Source organism: Amblyomma maculatum, chromosome 10, assembly GCF_055883805.1.
Source record: "Amblyomma maculatum isolate TAMU_Amacu chromosome 10, ASM5588380v1, whole genome shotgun sequence".
Classification (NCBI taxonomy): Eukaryota; Metazoa; Arthropoda; class Arachnida; order Ixodida; family Ixodidae; genus Amblyomma; species Amblyomma maculatum.
In genome coordinates, this window is record NC_139353.1 from 163,351,432 (window position 1) to 163,377,567 (window position 26,136).

The window sequence follows — 26,136 nt, forward strand, 5'->3', positions numbered from 1 at the left end:
ATTGTTTGCAAAGTCCCAGTTCTGGGCAGTAATTCGAAGCCAAGGTTGTTTTAAACATACGTGTAACACGGAGAGCGTGTACTTCGTGCAGAGGCAAATATAAGCAGGGGTTTGTAGCTCTTGTTGGCTGGCGGTGATTTCGCGGATTAGGCTCCAGACCCTATCGATTGGCACTCAATCTGCTATTTAAGCAAGCCTGATTCTCCACACGTTTTCACGAAGAACGAAGGTCAAACACAAAATAGGTGCCGTCATCTGGACTGCCAGCTTCTTTTGACGAGCCAGCACTGGCGACGAGAACCGTTGCGTTGCAGCCAGAAGGGAATCCGCTGGTTTTCTCATGGCCGCAGCTGGTAGCAGGAACGCAGCTCTGCCGGAAGTCTGCATAGGAATATAAAACAAAACATGCATTTTTTGTAGCGAAAGCTACACTGCGCTAGGTTTTCAAGCCGTCGGCCTGACATCGTGGCACCGTGTTACCATTGCATCGTGGATGACTAAGAACGAAGAAGAAAAAGGAGGAGACGAAGAAGAAGCACAAGAATATGAAGAAGGAAAAGAAAATGAAGAGGAAAGAAAAGAAGATGAAAAAAGAAGATGAAGAAAAAGCAGAAATATGAATAGAAGAAGAAAAATAAAAGAAGAAAAGACGAAGAAGAAGAAATAAACGAAGAAGAAAAAGAAGTTGAATAAAAAGAAAAATAAATAGAAGAAGAAAATGAAGAAAAGACGAAGAAGAAGAAGGGAAAGAAGAAGTAGAAGAAGAACACAGATAGCTCGCTAGTTGGTACAGGCAAACGACAACAGCGAGTTGTCAGGACAGAAGGTTCGTTCGAACGTTGTGATGGCGGTGTGCCCCTGAGTTCGACGTAGAGACGATGTCATAACAGAGTACTTCGTGTAACAAGATATCTACAGCACTGCGAAATGCAGAGGAGCCCTTGCAATTGTGCTCCTAAGTGTCTCTGGCCCCTGCGCACTAAAATAGAGAATTGTGCGCCTACTGTCACCCCCGCCAATTTGGGGACCGAAAGGCGTGTAGGAGCACAATTGCCTATTTTAGTGTACGTGATCCTGATTGGATCAGGGTGCTTCTGTCTTTCGCAGTGCTGCAGATATCTTTTGAGATGAAGTATAGTGTTATGACATCGTCTCTACATCGAATTCCGGGGTACACCGCCGTCACAACGTTCGAACAAACCTTCTGTCCTGACAACTCACTGTTGTCGTTCGCCTCTACCAACTACCGAGTTATCTGTCTTCTTCATATTACTATTTTACTTCTTTTTTTTCTTCTTTTCTTGTTCTTCTTCTATTTATTTGCTTTTTTTTCTTTCTTCTTTACAAATTATCTGCATGAAGAATAGAATACCTGCCGGAAAATGCAAACGGATGGGTCGGGGCGTGAAAATTTTTTCACACGTCTACTGTGTTGTTTTTAGCAAGACAGGCGCGTAGATGCAGACCCTTTAAACACGCTTACCTGCAGAACACGTCCTTGCTGTAGACCAGCGTGTTTGTTTACCAATCGTTTATTCTCTGGGCTTTACCTCGGCTCAGTTTTCTTTAATCCTATTTATTTGTTTTCCTCATTTTGTGGTCAGTCACTGCGCGTACTTGACCGAGCCTTATTTACCGCTATTTTCTTATCTTGCGTCTTGCCTGCATTTTTATAAAATTTTGAAATTGGCCCACAATTGTCTCGACAACACTGTCTTTTTTTGTTGACGCCAGGCAGCTACTGATACCCGGTCACATTCTCCGATTCCCTTAACACAGAATCGACCCAATGAGGGCATTCTTACATTGTTCACATCATATTACGAACCTGACCTACGCTGTTCCAAGCTTTCTTTAAATTAATTTTTATAAATATTCCACTTTTGACAGCATCAGACCATGGTCCGTTATAATACACTGATTTAATTTATATGTTAGTAGGTTTCCCAGCCTCAATTTTCATTTTGCTCCCTTTTGTTTCTTCGCAAAGGATGTAAAATAAAGGACATACTGTTTCGAAGGATCGTATGCTCTACCCAGACTCCCCGAACACACAGCGAACACGTCTTACAGAAAAAATATTGAGCGACCATCCGTTTCTTTTTTTCGGTAGGGGGGAGGGGGGGGAGGTTGAGAGAGCTTGATACCAAACGTTTTGATTCAGCTCGCACCGATTAGGCAAAGTATGCTATCCGCCCTTGACGCTCATAGTGGCAGAGGGAGTTTGCAACCTAACTTCAAAGATGAGTGAAAGAACCAGAAGAACTGCAAAGCAAAGTGACTGGTTGTTCGACTGGATGCGTTGAAGGAATCTCACAAACCAACCAAAAAATTACAGATTGTAAATTTCTTATCATTAAATATTTGGCTTTTCATTATGATCATTTGACGTCTTCCAACCCCCTTGTCTGATTTTTCGTTTGATTTAATTTTGAGGTTTAACGTCCCAAAGCATCCCAAAGGCTATGAGAGACGCCGTAGTAGAGGACTCCGGAAATTTCGACCACCTGGGGTTCTTTACCGTGAACTGACATCACCTTATTTGTCTCAATTATTTCCTTAAATACTTACCAATTACACACTCCATATTTGTTACCATCAGCAAACATTGTCTTCTTATTCCGAGCCATCTGAAGCTTTAAAGCCACTTTTCTATTTTTCATTTTTCAGTTATTTAATTTAATCATCAATTACACACCCTAAATTTGTAATTGTATTCATCAAGCATTGACAATTCATTATGAACATTATGACACCTTTGAATCCCGTTTTTCTAATATTTTCGTTTCTTTACTCCAGCAGTTAATTACCATAATTTCATTATCTCCTCATCGCCTATCACACACACCAATCAATCATCAATCACCATAACTACAAATTGCCATTATACGATTCTTTACCGCAGTCCCCGAGCATTCCAGACCAACGGGGCCGACAGCTACTACTACTACTTTAAAGCGAGTTTCGCCATTTCCGTTCTTACGCAGACTTAAATAGGCGAAATCCTATAATTTTTCTCTGCTGTTGCTTGCTTAGCCGTTTTAAATTGCAAGTCTTTTTTTCCCAGTACACCATTTGGTTGTTAGTGCATTTATTTGTCCCTTCTTTTCCGTCCCGCCTGTTAGCACTATTTTCGTCATTCCCTTCCAACATAAACCAACCAGCCCGACTCTTCTTATTGTATATATCTTTATGTAGGTCTTTTGCGTAATCAAGATGCAGTATTTGCCACAGTTCTCAGTGGGCGTCTGAGCCCAGCGGTAAGGAAAGAGCATCGCCTGCCAGCGTTCATTTTTCCTGCCACGTCCCGAATGCTGCTACCAAAGCCCGAGCCAAAACTCGGGCACGGGGACTGCTTTTCGACCGAACAAGTTACAATGGGTGAGAGCGCCGCCACTGGAGCGAATGGCGCTAGCGTCGGCCTAGGGCAGCAATTGGGGTCACGTGACTCCTATTACAAGTGGTGCACCAGCTCCATTTGATTTGTTTGTTTTAAAGCTGATAGTCGCGTTTATTTCTGTTGATTTGCTTGATAACGAGTGCTAGCATTGCACGTTTTGATCTTACATCGTTGTTGAAGTCGCTAAAGTTTATTTAAGCTGTTTTCACACTGCGTTACTGCTCTGTATCCGGACATACGCGACGGTACCAGACGCAATCTTCCATTGCTACCCAAAACATCAGCTCATGGAATCTTCCTTATTCAAGATCTGAATCGGGAAAGGAGCGAGTAGTTGTTCTTATAGGTATATCCTATATTTCAGTGAGCAATATTTGGTACACGAAGTTCGCACTAATCATTTCGGTGAATACAGCGGCAGAAGGAACGGCGCGCGCGTTTTAGTTTGCGCTTATCACTTGTGAAGCTAACAGAGAGCTATTGCTGTCAAGGTAAAAAAGATGCTGCCCTCTTCACGCACCGGTACGCTCCCAGAACAAGGAAGGATCTTGCGAAAGCCAGAGAGACTCATTCTTCGTAATGAAGTCGTGGACACCGAAGTTGCACTGAAGTGAACTAAAGATTCTGCAGCCACCGGCAGCGGTATCCATGATAAGTTGTCTCAGGCAGCGTCTGCAGTGCAGTAGTAATTTCAAATGACAGAGTACATGAATAAATGGAAGATTGGGCATTACATGTTGTGATATGCATGTGCCAAGAAAACTACTTTGTGCGAGGGAAACAAATACGCTTCCTCGAACCAAGAGTGGCAATGATGGTAGTCAGTGCGCAAGGGTTCGCTGCGTGTAACGCACTTCTTCCCACTTTCTATAAAGATTAATCCACGTCTTTCCCACTTTCAATCTTGCCTGCTCTACTACGTTCAAAGGATCAGGTGAACGGTACCACTTACACCGACGCTATACGAGGCGGTCAGCATTTTTCAGGCGCCTAGCAGCTCTGCTTCCTCTACCAGAGAATTCTTGTAATTGAGAATTTAATTGCAACTTACCGCTGACTAGCACTGCGAAAGCTTCAGTTTCTTTCATAATGGCAACAGCACTGGCGGGTCCACGTCCTTGTCCAAGTAAACATGGCGGCCGGGCCCACGCTTCGACAGCTTGCTGACTCAATGAACTGCTGTCTTGCTGAGTGGACCTAATACCTCAAATTGAGCTTAAACAGGCGCAAGTCTAAGCGTAAATAAATACATATGTGAATGTAGCATTAGCGCGCATGTGAACTGCTTAGGAAAAGATTGCACAGCAGCAGTTCAACGCGTGGTATCCCACTCAGTGCGTCACGCGGGGCTGCCGAGAGGGGGCGTGAGGACATACGCTCTCACGTAAACTTCAAAACGGGGTCGGTTCGCCAAGACGTACTGTCTTTACGCTGGAGATGAATGGTTCGTCGTTGCGAGAATCAAATGACTCATACAATTTTTCAGAGGGTAGAGATGCCCCTATCTTTTATAGATAACTTGAAAGGGGGGGGGGGGGGGGTTGCTTTTCAATGCTGGTTGCACTCAGCCAGACCTGTATGCGTACAGAAGGAGAGTTTTTCAGGGTCACTGATGCTTCATCAACTCTGCTCATCGGCTTGAATTATGCTATAGTCTAACTATTAAACCCAAGCATGGTACCTTTGAATTCGTGCGTGGACGAAAGCTTCTTCGATCCCGTTTGTGATCTCGAGGAGTGGCGGCTTTTTCTGCAGATTAGGCAGGCTACGAAGACGATGGCCAGGACGGAAACGGAGGCCATGCAGGCTGCGATGCCCTCCACTCGAACACAGCGTCCTGCACATGAGTTGAATTCCGTTTGAACATACTGCCTTCTGTTTGCCAGTTGCATGAAACGCTCGTGAAAGGACGACGCTGGAGGCACTTTTTTGTACAAGGTACACTACAAGCCATGCCGCAGAAATTCTAGAATAGTCTAAGGAGCGTGGTTGCTTATTTATGTAAAAAGAAAGCGCCTACGAACATGAAAGGAACTGTTGAAGAGATGGTGCTCTCAAGTATGCGGCTACCGCTCGTAAACAAAGCTGGGAAACAAAGAGCTCTTGGGAAATAATGTTAGCGTAAAATCGATAGTGGGAATGAATTGAACTGCGTTATGAGCGTTTGCGGGAAAATTAGAGGCGATTGCAGGGTCAGGTACTTTCCTTTCCTACCTGCAGCTATAAAAATGCTGCTGGAAGTTCTGATGTCTCCTAATAAATTATATGCTAGAAATGTCGCATACACAGTTAGGAAGGTCGGAAAACAATTCTATAATTAGGTAGAAGAACCGTTACGGAAATGAGTAATGTGACCATGCGGACTTACCGTGAGTGTAAAATTGCGTCGTGTTTTGGTGCCCCTTTTCTCCCCCCGCAGGACGACCCCCCTACCCTGCTCGGTGCCTATACGCACTGATACATTCGGTAGGAAGAGGAAGACGCGTCGAATAGGAGGAAACACACCGCATTGTCCTGGGTCCGCGAGTGGCCTATTTGCAATCGACTTGCCACCGCTGGTTGACTCCAGAGCTGATGTTAATAGACCCGCTTGATCAGTATACTGAGGGATGAGACACAAGGACAGTTCATTGCACTGAGTCATCGGCCGCTCGCTAAAAGAAAGCTAAAGGATGAAAATCGATCGGGCTAGGGAAGTCCGACAGCATCGGGAAATCTGAGCGGGAACAATTGCTTTCTGGATATTTCGCATTTAGCGATAGGTTAGCTGACTTATTTTCTTCACAATTATTTTGTTTACCGTTTTCCAAGCCTTTCTCTCACTCTATTCTTCTTTGCGATTTCTCTCCCCCAAGGTGAGGGTTGGAATTCTTTAAATGTAAACTTAATGACCTTTTTCTTTAAAGAGTGCCGCTCATTTTTGTTTTATTGAAAAGGATATTGATCGCGTCCACACGAACAAACATGGGCGTCTGATGTAAGAGAAGCGTGTGAAAGGATTTTTGAAAATTCTAATGACTCCAACAACAAAGTATCATTAGCAAGACTCGCAATGCGAATCGAAACGTGAAATTAGATGTATCCCTTCTGGATAGGATGAGAGGAACAAGATGGCTTCAGAGTACGAAGGGCACTGAACAAGAATAGAGGGAGGGGGAGCACCAGTTCACAAGCTGAGCCAAAGTTTCGACAAGGGGACATGTGTTCGTCTGGGACCAGCGAAAAAAAGTTCCCTTGTCGAAATGTATGCTCTCTGTATTTCCTAAGCAGCTCATCATGTCACAAGTCGGCCGCACTTTATAGTTATCTAATGAATACTGCTCACTCCTCCCCAATTGGTTGCGTACAGTCGGTTCGAACCTGTCATTCGAGGCAGTAGCCTAGTTTCTGTGTCAGCTGCCCCGGTGTCGATGACGAGGCTCCCGCTTGTCCGCACAGGCTGCCCTTCCGGGTCGAGTCGCCGAACAAAGATGGTGTATGACGACACCGGCAGGACAGGAAGCGCTGCTTCGGTCTGCGACGTGTAGAGGCGACCTGTCAACTCCATAGCAGCGTCCATAAGCCTCCATGTCACCTGCGCAGCATGTCACCTCCACTCAACACGAAATTCTGGAGTTCTGAAGAAACCGCAGTTTATAGAGCGCACATACGTGTTCTCAGCATCACACTATTTCATATTTCACTGCCCACAAGCTAGGATTTTTTTCGCAAACTAATCCAACTATTAATGACAATTCCTAAAATTCTTACTAACCCACAGTTATCATATAGAGCAGTCTCCGATCTGCTACTGAGCACTGATCGGTCATTACGCAACAGGCTTACGCCCCGGATGGATGGAATATAGAAGCGTCCCCTTTGAAACGGGGTGGTAGCAATTGCTATCATGTTCATTTTCCCCCTATAGCTTAATTATTGCTTTAGATGGGTAACTATATCATCATTCTATTTATTGAATTTTTTTCTACATTACTAACATTATTGCCACATTTCTGCTTTTAAGCCACCAATCTTCCAGTCGTTTTTTACTAGCTTCTACCTCAGGTTTATTCACCCGGCCACTGGTTTCTCTAAACCCCAGAGCTTCAGGAAGAGTGACTGCGCCTGCATCAACTTCAGGATGGATACCATTACATTCGATTATATTATGGTCAATTGTTTCAGTGGAGTTACCACATGCAGCATATGCGTCATCTTCATTGTTAAATTTCTTTTTGTAGCTGCGTGTTCTAAGGCACCCTGATCTAGCTTCAAAAGGTAGGGCACTGCCTCTTGAGTTATCAAAGAAAGTTTCCTTCCTGATCTGCTTTTTCCACTTTCGGTATAATTCCACGCTCTGTTTTTTTTTGCATCGAATTTATTCAATTTTTACATTCTGTGTTTTTCACCTGTTGCCTAACGTTCTTTATTTCTTCGTCCTTGTGACCACCATACTTACTGGTTAGTTTCCTAGTTCTTTTCCTCTATTGAGAGTCAACGCTTTTTAGGCACAGGTACTTAAATACTTTAGCTGCCCATCTGCTACAGTCCAATTTCCTCAGGCGTTCCTCATATAATATTTTACTCTGAGCTTCCCGTACTTCGAAAGATGCCCAGCCCATATCTACCTGTACCGCCTCATTTGGGGTTTTGCCGTGGGCACCTATTGCTGATCGTTCGACGGCTCTCTGATTTATTTCTAATGTCGACTGTACCACTGATTGTAGGCGCAAAACCACATTTCCGGAAGTAAGCCCGGACACCATAACTCCTTTCTAAATACCCCTCAAAACTTCATACCTGTTGTATTCCCACAATGCCCTACGCTTCATTATCCCGGCATTTCTTCACCCTTTTGGCTTGGTCATGCTTGGTCAGTGATTGGTCATGTTTTTTAATGTATGCCAATCCTTCGTTTACCCATACCCCGAGATATTTATATTCTGCTACGCACGGTATTTCATGGCCTTGTATTTTAAGACCCTGATCAGTTGAACCGTTGAAAATCATCAGACCCGACGTAACTGCGCTAAAACAAGTCTCCGCAATACTTAACTCGAGTTTGGAATTCTTCCAGACTCTCAGCTAGCAGCACAATATTGTCTACATACTTTAAACCGGGGAGGCACTGCTCTACCGCCTTTCCACCTAATCTATATGACAGGTTAAAACCTAGGTTACTGTCTTATACCCCCCGTTCCAGGTTTATCATATAAAGAATGAACAGCACCGGTGATAGAGGAAAGCCTTGTCTTAATCCTTTGCATACTTTGACATCCTCCGTACTTCTTATCCCTTCCCACGTAATTTCTACTTTGTTATCCCGGTATATTTCCTGTAGGAACTCTTTTACCTCATAACCGATACCTTCTTCTTTTGATATGTTCCACAGGAGTTCCCTTCTTATGTTATCGTACGCCTATTTATATCCAGGAAGGCCAAATACGAAGGTCTATTTTCCGCTGTAGATATTTCGATGCATTGGGTAAGCACGAACAGGCTATCATCTAAGCGTCTACCATTTCTAAAGCCGTTCTGAAGTTCTCCGAGTATCTTGTTACTTTCTACCCATGCTTGCACATATAATTTCACCGCCTGCATGGCTAACCTGTATATAACAGATGTTATGGTAATCGGCCTGAAGGATTTTATGGGCATCCTTTCTCCTTTCCCTTTATTAATCAAATTCATTTTACTCTGCCGCCAGCTGTCCGGAATTTGCTTATTAGTTATGACTGTTTCCAAATCTTTTAACAATGTTTCCTTACTTTTTGGACCAAGTTCATTATTCAGCTTGATCGGAATTCCATCTATTCCTGTAGATATGTTTTTAGGAATTTTTTTTTGTCTGCGTTTTTCCAGTTTAGATTGGTCAGTTCTAAGCTGCTTTGTATTCTGCTATCTTGTGTTGCTTCCTGATTTGCGGAGATTACCCTATCGTCGTTCTTAAATTACTCGGCTATAACTGATGTAATGTTCACTGCGTTGTCTCACTTTAAACAATTTCCCTCGTTATCTTGAATCCGGTCCTGCTTTCTTTGATTCTTTTTACCTAGCCAGCTTATATGGTTCCAGAATAATCTTGGTCCGCCTCTAGAGGCATCGTGTATGTCAGCCTTCTTGCGATCGGTGGACTGCTTTATTTTACTTTGGACGAGGGCCTGTACATCAAGTTTCTTTTGTCAATATGATTCCCATTTTTGGTCGATTTCCTCCTGAGATACCTGTGCTTTCTTTGCCTCTCGGTGTTCCTTTGAAGCAGCCCGTCATTTTTCAATGGCTTCCCTGATTTTCTTATTCCACCAGCTCCATGGCTTCCTCTTTCCATTCAAGCGGTTTGCTACTTTAGCCTCCTTAATTTTCCTCCTTATGAGTAGTTCTACCTGTTCATAATCCCAGTCTTCCATGGGGCTTTTCTCTATTGCTTCCTCCAAGTCTGCTGCTATCTGCGCTATTTGATCGTCGTTTAATTTTGCGCTAACTTTTTGTCTGAGTTCCATTTCTCCTTTCATCTAAGGCCCCATCTGCAGACTAATACGTTTATGATCACTTCCCAGACTGCACTCCTCTTCTCCGTCTATTTCCATTTTTGTGATCTTGCTATAAATTCCCTGCGACATTAGACAATAGTCAATGGTCGTCTGCCTGTTGCGGAATTCCCACGTGATTCGTCCTTCGCATTTTGTTTCTCTCTTTTGATATAACTAGGTCGTGTCGCTCACAGAAATCTAACATTAGCTTCCCGTTACAATCCGTGTATCCATCCAGATCGTCGATATGGCCCTTCATGTTCCCCAGCAGAATAATATCGGTCCAGTCTCCAAAGCAGGTTATATAGTTACTGAGATTTTCAGCGAGATCCTTGTTTTCTTGTCTGCATTGGTGTCCTATTCCTAAATAAAGTACCCCTAGCCATGTCTTTATGCCGGTAATAGTTCCTGATACCAAGATGTGTTGTTTACAAGATGATTTTACTATTTGCCAATTTGTTCCTTGGTGTATCAACACACCTACCTCTCCACTCTATTTTCCTTTGTTGTTCTGTTGCACCCTTCCCAGACGGAGCCTTCTATAAACGGCAGATATTCTAGATCCCTGAGATGAGTCTTGCATAGAGTGTACACACCTATTTTGTCATCATTCAACTGCTGTTCTATCTCGAGCCATTTCGCTCTTTTTCTACATCCTTGCATGTTTATGTAGCTGATACTAGTGTTGAATTTCTTTTTTGTACTTTTCTTTCCCGACCTCCTCCTTGCCATTTTTTTTGGTTCAGCCTCCGTTATTACGCTTTGTTCTGCTTTACTTCTAACTACCTCTGTGCACGGAGTCCTCGCGGACCACCTAAAAAAACTACAGCCCTGCCTGCTAGGCGCCAGGCTGTCTCTGCTCCCAACCTTTTGTTAAAATGGATGCCTTCTCGGTGAAAAGCCCTACCAGAACCTGCTTTATGCCCCTCCCTGTTTACCTCAACCACTTCGAAGCGCTTCACCAAGCTTAACTTCATGTCCCGATTAACTGTCACCCCGTCCTTTTCCAGCTTTCCGTTCGATCCTAGCACCTCCAGTACTGTGCATACAACTATCTGCGCTTGCTGTGTTATCTGCCTGATATTGTCAACTCCCTTAGCTAAACTTTCCGCCACTCCTGCAGCCTCACCATTTCGGACATCGTTTAGCCCTGCGGCTACTATCATCATATTGCGCTCTGCCGAATTAGGCTCTGCGAGGCCCGAGCTCGGCAAGTGGCGCCATCTGGCAAACTCATCTGGCAAGTGATATGCGTATACATAAAGTAACCTCAAACCTCTTGCACATGAGGACAACTAAATATCCGTACTTCTGAAAAAAAAAAAGAAATATTCTTCAGAAATTCTTGGCACATCACGACTATATATAAAAAAAAGAAAGATATCTTCTGCACGCTAGAAAGTGCATGCAATTTAAGGCTAGGGCAAGCAGAGCGATAACCTTTTTTCTTTCATTTAATACCCCTTTAAAGGTTTTTTTACATATTCCATTAGGCCCTGAGACAATAAACAACGTTATTAAAAAAAATCTACCTTGACACGCTCTTCTAGTTTTTGTCCTTAATAATAATAGACCTCACCTCAAATGCACTGCCGGCCACGGCATCCTGGTGCAAATTCGCTTGCCAGGCAATGTGAGCTTCCAGTCCTCGATCGGCGCTCCGGCGGAACGCAAGAAGCCGTGGAGGCGGCCAAGGAAGTAGGACTCTCGCTTCTGGCATGCCACCAGACTTGAGCCGCTCCCCTACGTCAGCCATGGTGCTGCTGACGGAGGTCAACCGCGGTAGTCGCACCTCCGGGCTCACAGCCCATACTCCGCTGGGCGACACGGCGAGAACGCGAAGCTCCAGAGAGTTGACGAGCCGATACTGGGACACACTAGCTCTGCGACGCTGAGTCTGAGAGCAGAAAAAAAAAGGAAGAACCTGATTAGACCGAGGCACACGGGTCCAGCTATAGGCAGCGGACTGACGGTTCTTTAAAAATGGCATCTATTAAATACAGCGGTGTCTGCCAAGGTTTTTTTATTATTTTTGAGTACACGCCCTCATCTAGTTAGGAAACATAATAAGAAATCCATGTGACGACAAAGAAACACGTCTTTTGTAGGGTGACAACCGCTGCTTGAGCGCCAAAGAATACAAATAACACATGAAGATTATAGTGCGAACGACGTAGTCCATGAGAAGCAAGATTTTCACTATATACAAGAGACTTTACTTTATCCTGTTTGTAGCCCCCTTAACCCAACAGTATTCATCAGCATACCCATTGCATGACCAAGCCATTGTGTTATCAGACAATTCGTCAATACTAAATGAACCCAAGTTCGACCACAGCCACTTCGTACCTGCAGAGCTTCTTTAAAAAAAATTTATAAAAGAAAAAAAAAAAAAGCCTGGAGCACCGAGATGCGGGATGTTTTTAACTTCAGCCCAATGTCTCTTGAGTAGCAATCCCTATTTTCTTTCAGACAGGATTACCCCATACATAAATTATCGTTGGTTGTACAGTGAAGCCTTTGCCCCGGTTAAAGCTGAATGCCTGTAGAGTAGCGACATTCTAAGCTCCTCTACTTTCCCTCTTGCTACACATTTTTTTCATTTGCCTTCTTTAAAATACTATTCCATTTCCTTTTTGAAATTTGAACTAATCGTGAGATTACGATTATAACGTCATTGCAACACCCATTGCCGATGACATTCTGTATAATTTCGGGGTCGGAGCACAACATGAAATCATTTTTACTTTGGTTTTCTCCAAGTCCACTGCAGCCCCGTACGTTTGCTGAATGAACTATTCGTGATTCGTAAGTTACCGCGTTCTGAAAGCACTGCTAATAACTCAGCTAGCATTTCTAGAGTATATTCCACAGCCAAGAGCCTCCCCACAAATACAGTACGCAGTGATTTTAATTTAGATATTGTCGATACTACCCAATATACATTCTTTCGACTACTTTGATTTCCCGTCTAGAAGTGAATGTGTAGGCCCGTACACCTTCAATTTGCACCACCTATTACATTGGTTTGCGGTGCCTGCCGCACTCTCTTTATTGCTTTAGAATTAATCTTTTTCAGCTTTCTTAGTGCTATACAATTATTGATCAGGAATGCTGCACCTATTTCTCTTTATGCTTCACTTTTCGTCCTAACTTCAATAAACCGCATTCTATCAAATTTAGTGCCCTCGAGTTTCTCGAGCAACACTGTTCGACTGGCGTCATTAGACAGGCTTCTAGTGGTAACCGTTGCTAGGTTCAGGTTTTGATGGTGTCCTCGCCAGAGTCCTAGATCCTTGGTCGTCACTGCTCCCCTACAGTTCTGGCGGCCGCCGTAGTCAGTTGTTCATCAGGCGCTCGGGCTGAGGGCCGCGGGTACGCATACAGGGCATGGCAGCATATTTTACACCGGAGCGTTCAAATTCTAGTGAAGGAATGCATTGTCAGCGTTGTTCACCAGTGCCAGGCAGAATCTCAGGTCTTAATGTATACGAGTCTACAAAAACGTGAATTTTGTATATCCCATGGAAAATTTGTTTACTTCTTGGAGCTATAGTCCTCTTACATTCTAGGTGGATGTCTCTGTGCAGCGTGTGCTACCACTACCTACACTGCACCCCTTTACTAACTCACGCAACAGATGCAGCAGACGCCTGAGATGCCTCTATTGCCTGTCGGCTGAAAAACGGTAAAAGATGGTTCTAAGTGATACATTCGGTCACAGGCGCTCTCAAATGAATCATAAACACATCTCGTTCACAAGCGCGCCATATCGTTTACTCAAATGCGTCATTTTTCCCGACTACAAAATTATTATAGATCCAAGTCTTTCTTCGATTCTGCTCTGCAAGGCTGAAAATAATCATTATCTTGCCAGATAGTTACTATCGTTTCCACAATCTTTGCACTAAATTTTTGACTACCACTCTATAGCTGACTGCATTAATTTCGAGCAGAAATAGGTAACGTTTTTTCTTGGTATTTCAATATCCAGGTTTGAATGCCTGACCAGCAAAAAGTTATAACGTAGATTGGGCGCTGTCTTAGTCCGTCCGCAATGTCGTGTACCATTATGCTCGCTAATAGGTGCCGGTGTTTCCAAACTATACTCAAGTGCGTCATTCTACCGTGCCTCCTCATTATTTATTAACTGACTACGGTGTTATATGCCGCGAAATTCTAACATTGGCATCTTCAGCTGCAAAAAATCCAAATTTCTTTTCACTATCAACGCCCATAAATCAAACAGCGCGTCTTGAACAATACTTCTTATTCGTATGCGTTTTTAGTCAATACAATATTGGCACTGCGTCAAAACTAAAAGAGGCTGCTGATGTGACTGGATCATGGACCTCGCTGAGCAGAGCAGAAGTAGTGTCATTTTTCGTTACTTCCCCACCTCATATATACAGCCTAATTGTGAAAAAAAAAACTGAAGTAGTATACATTTATGGCTACCGTGAAGAAAAAAAAAAATGACATAACCAGAAACACCCAGGAATACAAAACTGCCCGTCGCCTTTGTCCACAAAACAGGGTGCAGGACTTGATACGTATCCAGAGACTGCGAAACATAAATGCCAGTTCACTTAGTGGCAAGATATAATAAGAACAGGTAAGTAAAGTCAACACATCAATGCTGGCGTTCTTGAATAAGCAGGGCGCTTGTATTCTTCTCGGCTAAATATTATTACCAATGTGGTATTTTTCAAGAATGATTATATCGGGCTTGACATTACAAAATGTTGTGATTTGGTGTCCGATATATTGCGTTCCACAATTCCTTCTTGGCGTTTCTGCTAGAAAGGTTGTACAGCACAATGAATAGGCAACATATTTGTTAAAGTATTGATTGAAAAATTGCGGAAAATTTACTCTTATCTTAACATATATATTGTAAGAGTAATTTTCTCCCGGGGGTAATTGTAGTGTAGCACCAACGCACGGTTAATGTTGAAGAATGACTGTGGTAGCAGTTGTGAAAGAAGACGAGCCTAAGTAAGGCCGGGGTCCGGCCTTAACAAAGGCCGAAACGTGTGTCATCTTGTTAACGTTTGTGTATGTATCCCGCAAATGCAAGAGATATGAATTCAGAAAAGACGGAAAGTTTTGTCAAATCATAAGATCAGATTCTGCAGGCTAAAATAAATGTGCAGCAGTCCTATTGAGCACACAGCCTTTCAACATCACTTTTGGTGTAAGTTCTCCACGCTAAAAGGTAGTTGTTTGTGTGAAGTTTAAGAATAGAAACATACTTGCATATATGTAATAGTTAAACTGCGCTCTTAACGGGGATCTAACGATCAAACGGCCCGATCACAAAATGCCAAGTCTTTGACAGCACGCGCTCAGGACACCAACGACTCGGATGAAATGTACATAGTTGGGAGCCTGAAATCTGGACAAATATATGTGCATCCAGAGTACGGATGCGATCAGCTTTTCATAACCGGCGATGCAAGGATTATAAACGTTGAACACTGATAGTTAATATCAGACACAGAACCTAATCAAGTAGAATGACTTGTGGGATATTTCGAGTGTATGACCCTAAACTACCCGGAGTAGCGGCGCAACGAGGACAGCACGAAGAGAGAAAACAAAAGACAGACGCACCCGCTTCGTGTTGCCATTGTTGCGCCGCTGTTCCGGGTATCATGCACCACAAGCTGCTATTCTGAAGTGCCCTGGTGTGTTCGTGAAGGAGATAAACCACGGAACTACCACTGCTCTAAAGCATACATTTGCGTGCGATATGCTAACCTCCATGGCATACAAAGTTTCCAAAGAAACCTTTTAGTAAAATGAACTGAGTCTTCTCTTGTGTGCCGAAGGAGCATAGCTGATTCGCACCGTTGTCATTAAGGCCACTGAGAGATTTCAGCCCACACAGTGCGACACAAATGCTGCTTACTTGATGAACTTCTTCCCACGATGCGCTCTTGTACTCTTTGCCTGCTAAGGTATAGACGAGAGGAGGTATCCCATCTGTGCTGTCCGCTGCACGAGGTATTGGCCAGGTGACCAGGAATTCCTTTTTCACTGCATCTATTCGAGGCGAAGCGCTGAACGTCCCCGGTGTTGGCCTACCTCTCGAAGATGGAAGCAAATCCCCTGAGAATAAAAATATATCCTCGTGTTTCAGTATTCTTATGTCAATGACCGCGCGAAAGCTGTATTAAACAACGTGTTTTACACGCTTCTGATTACATTCGGCTTCCAGCCGCTCGGCCTGTACTCCTGGTGTCTCAGGCGCTCGAATGTTCTTCTGCATATCACGTCAGTAAAGACGTCAATTAGTGATGTCGTGCGAGCAATGGTGCGCAGGAGAAATGGGCGCTTCGATATGGTTTCACAAAGGCTGTGTTGTGACAGCTGTTCTCGCAACAGCTCCAGCGGTCGAGTGTCGATCAAAAACTGAATGACCTTGAGGAGAGATGTGGCTGGATAAACGGTTTCGCATCAATATCAAATATAAAACAGTCAATGACGGTTAATATGAGATTCTAAAGACAATGAACCTGAGAGTTTTGAATCGTCTTTTTTTTTTGTATAATGAAATGCATTGTAGCTATGAAAAATAAAGCTCTCTGTTAAGTTCGCGTCACAGAGTACTAACCAAGTTCTACACTTAGTTGCCTAATCCCATCGCTCCATGAACCATAAAAATATCTTAATATTTATGTAGCCATTTACCGATAAGGTTAAGGCCAATTCTCAAGACCATGCCAACGGCAGAGTCATCCGATGTCTGTAGGCGGGCACAGCTGCTAATGACGTCGGTCGACGAGCTTGTCGGAAGAGCCCAATACAAAGGCAGCGACATAGAAGGTTGCATTGACTACATAATTGTGCGGCGCACTATGATTTTAGGAAGTTCTTTTGCAAAACACTCTAAAGTTTACACTGCAGCTATTTGCAGCATATATCAAAATTCCATTTAGGAGCTGAAGACGTGCATTATCCTAATGATGAGCGGAAGTTTCAGGTAAAACTAATCTTTTCGCGGAGAGAACCACAATAGGGCTTTTAATGCAACTCCTCCAGTATGTATGTATTTAGAGGCATCAAGCTGAGCACCCTCACTACTACAAAGCGTGTTAAGGGAAACCCTACATTACCCGTTATTCGCAAGGAAAAAACAAACAATATGCAAGATACACACACGCCAATATGTGAAATTCAAAACTTTTCGTAACGGTTTATTAATGTGTAATGATTCTTAGTTCGAACTGGATATTGATATAGTTTTCATGAAATTATTTTCAAAAATGTCTTTCAAAAGAAGCGTTCAGAATTTCCCTTTTGTGTTTTTGACTATAAGGAACATTCGCAGCAAAAAAAAAAAAATATAAATAAAAAAGAGTCCAAGTTACATTAACCACATATTGGCCGTGTTTCGACGTTATTCTGTTAATTTTATGCGTTATTCACTCGTTGTGAAAACCATTGCGTCGTCTCGCCTTTTTATTTCGCCCTTTATATTTTCTTTGATATTTCTCAAGAGCGCGTCATACGTTACGTTCCCCGCATGCGCATAGAAAATCGTTTCGTAAAAGCAGAAAAAATACTTTTATTATGGAGTTGGCTTCGTTTTTTTTTTTTCGTCATGCTAGTCGCAACGGGGCTTCTTTCAAATTCTGACATTCTACTGCAAGCGAAGAACACTCGGCGCTGAAAACAAAAGGCTTACCTTTTGACTTATTGCGAAATGTACATGCAACTTGACAGCCAGGGTACTGAAAATAAAACGATACCAATCATTTATTTCTTCAGCGTACAGATATTATCAAATAGAGCATTTGGATTGCATATTTACGAAAGATGATTATTTGCAAGAAGGCTAAGCAGCAGAATGTACCATATCACATTTTCCCGACAAAAAGATGGTAATATAAGTGAGTATACTATTTTCCCGCTTATGCAATACCCCGTTCACAGCTCACACCTATGAGGGGCACAGTGATAAAGTAATTTTGAACGATTTAAGTCAAATGCTAATTAAGTGAGCAAGCGCGCAGGGTTTAAGTCCGGTTTCAGCTGAGCCTTGGTTTGCAAGATCAACTAACAATCAGACAGATATATGCGAAATCAGTTATGAAGGAGACATTTCTAACCCTAGATCTGTGCAGGATGTAGTGGCAATGGGAAAGCTGCGGTGAAGTGACCACAACAAGGTAAGGTCGTGAGCATGGTGTTGTAAAACAATGGCATCAAATTAATCTAGAATTTAAGAGGGAACGGAATAGAGCAGTAAAGATGAAGCCCATCCAACAATCAGCGGTGAAAAGGAATGTAGAAGAATTCAGGACATAGAAAAGATAAACAGCTTGAACCAAAAAATACGACCTTAGTGTAGAAGCAATGAACGTTAACTTCAGAGATATTATTACAGACTGCGGGGTAGGAGTAGGCGGCAGAATGGCTACGAAGGATACCAGTAAATTATTTACGATTTGATTAAGAAACGCCTAAGTATAAACGCCTCGTAACAGACCGGATACAACTGTTTGAGCTATCAAAAGTAATCAATAGGCGTAAAATGCCCGACATAAAAAGTATAATATGGAGAAAATTGAGTGGTGAAGAGGTAATTAGTAGTAAGGTTGAAAGTTGGGCGAGTTGAATCTGCTTCATTTTGAAGGTAGCGCGAAAAACGAGGACCAAGAGTAGAAGGACACAACACGAGCGCTTTTTCACAACTAAACTTTTTATTGAAAAACACGGAATAAATACCCATCTCGCGAAACTAAAACACAAGAAACAAAAGGGATAGCATCAAGTACAGGAAAAGTGTAGGGCATGATACAGCTGGGGGGGGGTGCTTACTGACTAAGATAAGATGTATAAACGAAAGCACAAAAGCCTCATAGTCACGAAAGCAAACAAGACTTACCAAAAAAGATGAAGGAAGCGACGGGAGATATTAGTTCCATGTGTGGTCTAGATATGAGAGTTCTTTTTGTGTTAGAGCAATCGACGGTGCGCTTATGCATGTACTCCCTTGTCTTGATATGTAAAAAGCCTCCGTGATTTCACGCTGAAGTCGTTCCTTATGAGATGACAATATTTCTGCTTCCTCGTAAAGGGGCTCACATTTTTTCTTGCACGACGGCTTACACTCCGGCTTACAGTACGGCTTACAATCTTGACATCCCTTGCAATGGTCAACCAAATGCGAGGACTTTGACCCTGATAGCGAATTTTCGTGGTCCTTTAGCCGTACATTTACACAACGTCCTGTCTGACCTATGTAGATCTTTCCACACGAAACTGGCAGCTCGTATACCACCCCCGTATACCACCCTCGTATCATGCCCTACACTTTTCCTGTACTTGATGCTATCCCTTTTGTTTCTTGTGTTTTAGTTTCGCGAGATGGGTATTTATTCCGTGTTTTTCAATAAAAAGTTTAGTTGTGAAAAAGCGCTCGTGTTGTGTCCTTCTACTCTTGGTCCTCGTTTTTCGCGCTACCTTCAAAATGAAGAGGTAATTAGTTACAGGCAAAAATTTGTTGTATGTGCTTAGAGACAACGCGTATGATATCATTGCTAATATGTACAAGGTAATCAAAGAAGGGGAAGAGTTCATACTGACCCATGCAGTACCCAGTCGAAAAAAACTACAGATCTGTGTCAAAAATACGACAAAATATCCTGTAGTTCTGTCGTAACCATCAGATATTTCTGTAGTTCTGTAGCACTTTTCTGTTGTAGCTACAGAAATGTCTGATGTTACTACAGAATGATCTGTTGTCACAACAGATTTCCCGTCAAAAACCGCACAGAGATTCTGTCGTAACATCAGAAAATTTTCTGTAGTTTTTTCCGACTGGGTAGCCACTGTGGTTATGAGAATAATGAGATATGTGTTAGTGACGTGCAATCAGACGTTCCGCCCGTGACAAAAGACGAGGTTAGAAAAGTTTAGAAGCTAAGAAAAGAGGAGAGCAGCTGGCGAGGATAAGGTCTCTACAGACTTGTTGAAGGACGACAGGAATATCGTACTATAGAAACTAGCCACCCTGTATACGCAATGCCTGACGACATCGAGGACACCAGAATCTTGAAAGAACGAGAACGTTATCTCATTTCATAAAAAGGGGGGGCTTAAATATTTCTGACTATGCAGCTTACTATCTGCGGCGTACACGGTATTTAGTAGGTAACCACAAAGAGAATCACCGAAGCCTTAGACTTCAATCAACCTCATACAAACGTGCTTAAGGTGCCAAGCTTTCAGTTACTTCCGGGAACATTCTGTCAAATCTCTGAACACGGCTGCATGAGAAGAAATGGAGAGAAAAAAACGGCTATGACCATATTAAAGATAAAATAACGTTCCTGCTTGCACATGTTCTACCTGAATTGACGGCTTCTCTAAAGCCATTGCCTTTAAATGGCAGTTTAACCTTCCTCTGAGGCCTACCTGCCAGCTATATTGACCTGACCTTTGGTACAAGTTCACTCTAAAGCGCGAACTTTGCGTGGTGCGCTGACTTCAAAACACGTGAAAATGATTATTACCCAAAACTTACAGGGCCTGTTCGTACCGCAGGTGGTACTAAAAAGTTCTTACAAAACCCACCAACGTGAATGCAGAGAGAACGCTGAAAACAGCGGAATTAGTGCTATGACACGGATATGGAATTCACTATCGTCGTTATATCACCTGCTGGAAGCAAGTCAATAAATATTGATTCAAATCAGCTGCTTCATCAAAGTACGGGAGATACATATGTATTCCCGATGTTTGCACACAAGAAGAAAAGAAATGTTCTGCGCAGGAAAAGCATCGAAGACATTCGCGATTCGGCGTGCTTAAGGACTGATTCGCAACTACCCGATAGAACTTAGTTAGCAATGATAGCGACACTTTTGTTCTACACTGAATGTGCGCGAATCCGTAACTAAAATTTGGCAGACACTTCAACGTATGCCCGCCTCACCTTATAACTGCCAGCATTTGCCGAACTTTCTTGGCTAATGTTTAAAGATGCTTCCGAACAGTACTGAAGGGTACTGACAGCGGAATCAAGACCTTTTTCTTTGAACGTACTGCAGCCCAATTCAGGGCTATAGCAAGAGTTGGTGTGCGAAATTTCATACAACTCAACACATCAAAGATATATAACAACAATAAAAAATATTATCACAACACATAATACCTTCTGATGCTACGACTCAATTGCCGACGCAAATTCAGAAATTGATAATTACCGCATGTTTCCACGTAAGGAGCAGCAACTTTACACAGTGTGAGGAAAGAAACTGTATTTGAAAGCGTTGGTACGGGCAAAAAAATGTTGTATATTAGATTATGATGGCTTCTAGTTGCAGATAGTTCTGAAAACAAGGTACGCTCTGAAAGGCAATTGAAAAAATGCACTATAGAATGAAAAAGTTTAAGGAAGTCAGTTTTACAACGGGACGAGAGCAGAATTAGTTTTAGAGAAGAGATCGCAGATGAATGTGAGAAATGGAAGTAGTAGCGGTGACATATCTTACTGCTTTCCGTTGGAAACATTCGATTTGATCAACTTCACGGTTTTTATATGGGTTCCAGACATTTGACGGATATTCAAGTATAGGCCGGATTAAAGTTTGGCAGTTTGCCCTCCTTAGGAGCTGCTCTTGTTTTGCGCCTCAGATAACGAACCTTCTTAAGAGCTTTAGAAGTGATGCAATCAATGTACTACTTTGACCATGACCTAATATGAGTAAAAACGCAACAAGGTATTTGTATTCGTGTACTCTATGCAGTGAATAATAATCGCAATACGAAGGTTAGGCGATTAGTGAAATACAAGACAACTGTTTTGCTGAAGTTGATATTCCTCTGCCAGGCATTGCACCAGTCACAGAACATACCAAAAGACTCATTAAGGAGGGGGTGATAACCGGCAATGTTAATAGTGTGTTACAATACACAATCCTTTCCGTAATAATGGATCTTTGAGGCTATATTAGTAGACAAATCATTAATATACAGCAAAAATAACAAAGGGCCGAGCACGGAGCCTTGGGGAACTCCCGAGGTTACCTAAGCTGCAGAAGAGTCAACGGAATCGAAGCGAACAGTCTGGAATCGATGTGAGCGGAAACAAGCAATCCAATTAACCAGTTGAGAGTTATTGACAATGACTTTCAGTTTGCACAACAATTTACAGTGGAGGACCGTATCAAAGGCTTTTGAGATGTCGATGAATATGGCGTCAATTTGATGGCCGGTATTGATGTTAAGAAGAATGTCATGTGTAAATTTCATTTAACTGAGTCACTGTACTAAAATCCCCGGGAAACCCGTGTTGAGTCCTGGACAAAAGATTACTTTTTCAAGAAACTCCATGATATGCCTATAAATTATGTGTTCTAAACTCGTACATGAATGAGCTGTTAAAGAGATCGGCCTATATTTAGAAAGAATTTAGAAAGAATGCTTCTTGCCGGATTTATAGTGTGCAAGTACACTAGCGAGCTTCCATGAGGAGGGGACGATGCCGGTCGAGATTTCTGGAAAATTATTAAGAGATATTGAGATGAGCAAAGGGAATGACGTACAAGGACAGTGCTTGGAATATCATCCGGTCCAGCGCATTTGTTTGCGTGAAGGCTCACAATGAGATTTAAAATGCCCTCAGTACTAACCTTGATATCTGGGAGTGAACGATCGTAATTAGGAAAACTTAAAAAAGGAATCGTGTCACATGCAAACACAAAGGGAAAGTAAGTATTAAATGCGTCAGATGTTCGAGCGGAGTCAGTTACAATTTCGTCATCAATAACACAATAACAAATGAGGTAGATGACGAGTTTAAGGGTAGAATTGAGCTGCAAAACTTATGAGGGTTAATAAGGCGGAAACTTGGGCGAGTTGGAAAGCATTTGAACTCATCTTTTCTAGCGCTTCTTTAACACACAAGGGACATTAGATGAAGGAGGAACACATAAGGACAGGACGGATGCTAGCGTCCATCCTGTTCTTATGTGTTCCTCCTTCATCTAATGTCCCTTGTGTGTTAAAGAAGCACTAGAAAAGATGAGTTATGAGGGTTACTTATTAGCCGCCCTTTCAGTTGAATTCTCTGCAGTCATCCTGCGCAGTCAGTCGGTCATTCAGACATTACGGCAGGTGGCACTACCTATGTTGGGTACACTCTTCACTAGCGAAGCAATGACATCAACTCGCGGCACATCAAACCAAGCGCATCTCTCCAGGCCCTGACAACAGAAGCTGTGGAAATCTCAAAGTTACCTTGTAAATCCTGCCTACCCTTTTAAAAATTTTATTGCAATTGTTACTGGATAACTGGCGGATTCACTGCAAAGTGTGAGGGGGCGAAGCCTTTGCGCCTTATTAAACGTACAAGGAAGCCGGCCTACGAATAAAAGCAGCAGGCACTGACACAGAGGAAAGCATGGGGGATATTTTTGTTTACAGGTATGAAATAACAAATCGTTGCTATCACTGTAAAAAATAGAATAAAAAAAAAGCAATCTTGCGCCGAAGGTGGGATCCCAATGTTCTGACTCCGAATTTTGAGTCCGGTGCTTTACCGAGAATTTGACACGGCGCTAGAAAGCGGTTACTCACACAGATGCCTTCTTCTTGACACATGGGACCCCAAGTTAGAAAATCCGCCATGATGAGCTTGCACGTTTGCCAACACTGCAAAGGAAGAACATAATTTTCTTTCATTTCAACTGAATTGTTCAATTATAAGGTCAAATATTATCTAAACGTTTTATTGCTGCTTACATTAAAGTGCCTAACGGTTGTAGCCTTGCACAGTTCCAAACGAGCTACTTAAATTTGAATGTAAGCTTTCTATTGATTTCACACTTAAAGAGCAACTTGCGCTTCGAACCATTTATGTAGAAATGTCGGCCCGTAAGATTGAAATTTGGGCATATTGGTTTATGGTTCTTGGCTGTAGCTTATAAAGTTACAGACGGGGGACTGAGGAATACAAGCACACTGTGTGCGCGCGTGTGTGCATCTGCCTGTGTGCACACACGCGCGTGAGTGCGCGTGAGTGCGCGCGCGTAGCAATTCGCGACACCATTGTCCGGTTACAGCAAACACACTTAGTTGAGGTACAATCTTGATGAAAAGTTCTGAAGCCAAACGATTTTTGTATCAGCCGTAAAATGTAGCCGTACACCATTATTAAAGGCCTATTTGCATTTAAATGCTCGGAAATAATTTCTTATCATAGCAAGAAACTGTCTGATAGCATTTCACAGTAGCCTTTAAAGATGGCGGTGAAGGCATCATTTTGGGGCTGAGACGCAAATCATTTGACTTCAGGCATCTTTGTAGCTGGCACTCACTGGCTTCCCTGACGTCCGGCGACCACATGCCATGACCCATTAGTAGGAGCTGCCTAATTGGATCTCTGCTTTCAAATAATATAGTGAGACGACAATAAGCCTTCCAGGACCCTTGAGGTGCGAGTAAGACATACTGCCGCTAGGCCCTTGAGATACGTTCTGACGGTTTGGTTATGTAGTGCTCTGTCTGCATTCAGTGGAAACATTAGAGAAGAAATTAAGGGACTGTAGTAATTAGGAGAGTAGTAATTTGCACGCACGTGAACGAGGATCCACAAGAAGCGCCAGTAAACGAGAGCCATTAAAGCCGTCACGTCTAGCCAGGCAAAAATTAAGTTCACCCAAACGACCTTTCCATTTTCTCTTGGCTTTTCAGATCTGGCCACCTCTTTACCCTAATTCTCGAATTGTGCCACCAGTGTGCACTTTCGCTGTTGCTTCCTGCTATTCTCTTGGCCCCAGAACAATAACGTTACCCTATTATAACACTCCTGCATTACGCAGTCAACTATTGCAACCGAACTCCGGCAACTGCCTGAGGAAAGTCTTCGTGGCACCTTGAACTTCACTCTCTCGGATGACTACACATTTTTCGATTCTGTAACGAGTGCTGTAAAAACAACGGGAGATTTGCCTGGGCTTCGGGGCACAGACCTTTGGGTCATCACTCAGCATGAACGTTCATAACATTGTTCAGCAGAAAGGGCTGTCATCATGATCTCTCCTGCGGAATTTAACCGCGAAAAACAATAAAAAAAAACAACAACCCGTGATACCGCCGTACACCGTGCGAATGGTACTGCTCTCCTTCTTCCCTCTCTACGGAGGTGGATAAGAGCAGCATCTCAAAAGATGGTCCATTTACGGATAGTCATTCTCATCCAGAGGTACAGCAAGAACTAAATATTAAGATGGTCGCGTTGGCGTACGTCAAGTAGAATAAATATTGGTTTCCTGTGCGAGAGTAACTAATCCTAGAATAAGAGAGGCGGCCTACGATAGAGCAACAAACACGCAGGTTATGCAATAAGCTTTCTGCAATTTAGCATTTCTTATAGAGTAGACTGAGCCTTAAGTGTACTGTAAAGTTCGCGCGTTGACACAAGGACAAGCCGAGAAAAGCAAGGAAGAGCCTTGTCCTTGTGTCAACGCGCAAACTTTTCAGGATTCATGTCAACCAACTCGTCCAACTTTCTGCTCTCCTGGGTTTAAAGTGTACGGCCACCATCAACCGTGACTTTGGCTCTGCGGCGAGTGGATGACCACTGCTTGCCAGGGAACCAAAGCATCCACCAATGGCCGGCGCGAAAGTCGATTCACGCATCCCGACGAAGATGGCGACGCAGGACAGGAATCAGTGACGCGGGTTGCGCAGAAAGGTGGAGCCATGTTGGACGTACGCTGCACTGTTCCGCTTTTCTTAGGAAAACAAAACAGCACACTCCTGACACACGGACAAACAGACAACACAGCGCTGTTTTTTTTTACTTCAACTGGTTATTTTATAGTAGAGTAACACAATATATAAGTTCGAAAATGGGGCGGGAAAACATAGGTAACAGCTGCTGGGTTTGCACGCGACAGAAAGATAACGTACCAAAAGTTGAAAAGACGCGAGATAACAAAGCTGGACATAACAGACGCGAGATAAGAGCTCGACGTGTGTCAGGAGTGCGCTGTTTTGTTTTCTTAAGATGAACTACAAACTAGCCCGTTCTTCCACCCTTTACTGTCCCGCTATGTGTCATAGCTGTTCTCTGGTATGTACAGACCATAATAATTTCAAAAATTCTGAAAGATATTCTGGCGTGAAACTGTTAACTGATCAAGCGGCTAAGAAAACAGTTCCAGAAAGGAGAGCTCAGAACAAGCACTGCCTCGTGGCAGAGATAGC

General features: G+C 42.9%; 1 protein-coding gene across 1 annotated transcript in view; it reads right to left on the reverse strand.

The window, feature by feature from the left end:
- Positions 1-214: 214 nt before the first annotated feature.
- Positions 215-26,136, reverse strand: part of LOC146177828 (uncharacterized) — a 42,078-nt gene continuing 16,156 nt past the window's right edge. The window contains exons 2-8 of the mRNA XM_084581644.1: positions 23,503-23,577; positions 17,603-17,648; positions 15,824-15,909; positions 11,489-11,806; positions 6,761-6,974; positions 5,082-5,237; positions 215-381 (exon numbers count right to left, since the gene is read on the reverse strand). Coding sequence (XP_084437770.1) covers positions 215-381; positions 5,082-5,237; positions 6,761-6,974; positions 11,489-11,806; positions 15,824-15,909; positions 17,603-17,648; positions 23,503-23,577 — 1,062 coding nt within the window. The remainder of the gene's footprint in view (positions 382-5,081; positions 5,238-6,760; positions 6,975-11,488; positions 11,807-15,823; positions 15,910-17,602; positions 17,649-23,502; positions 23,578-26,136) is intronic.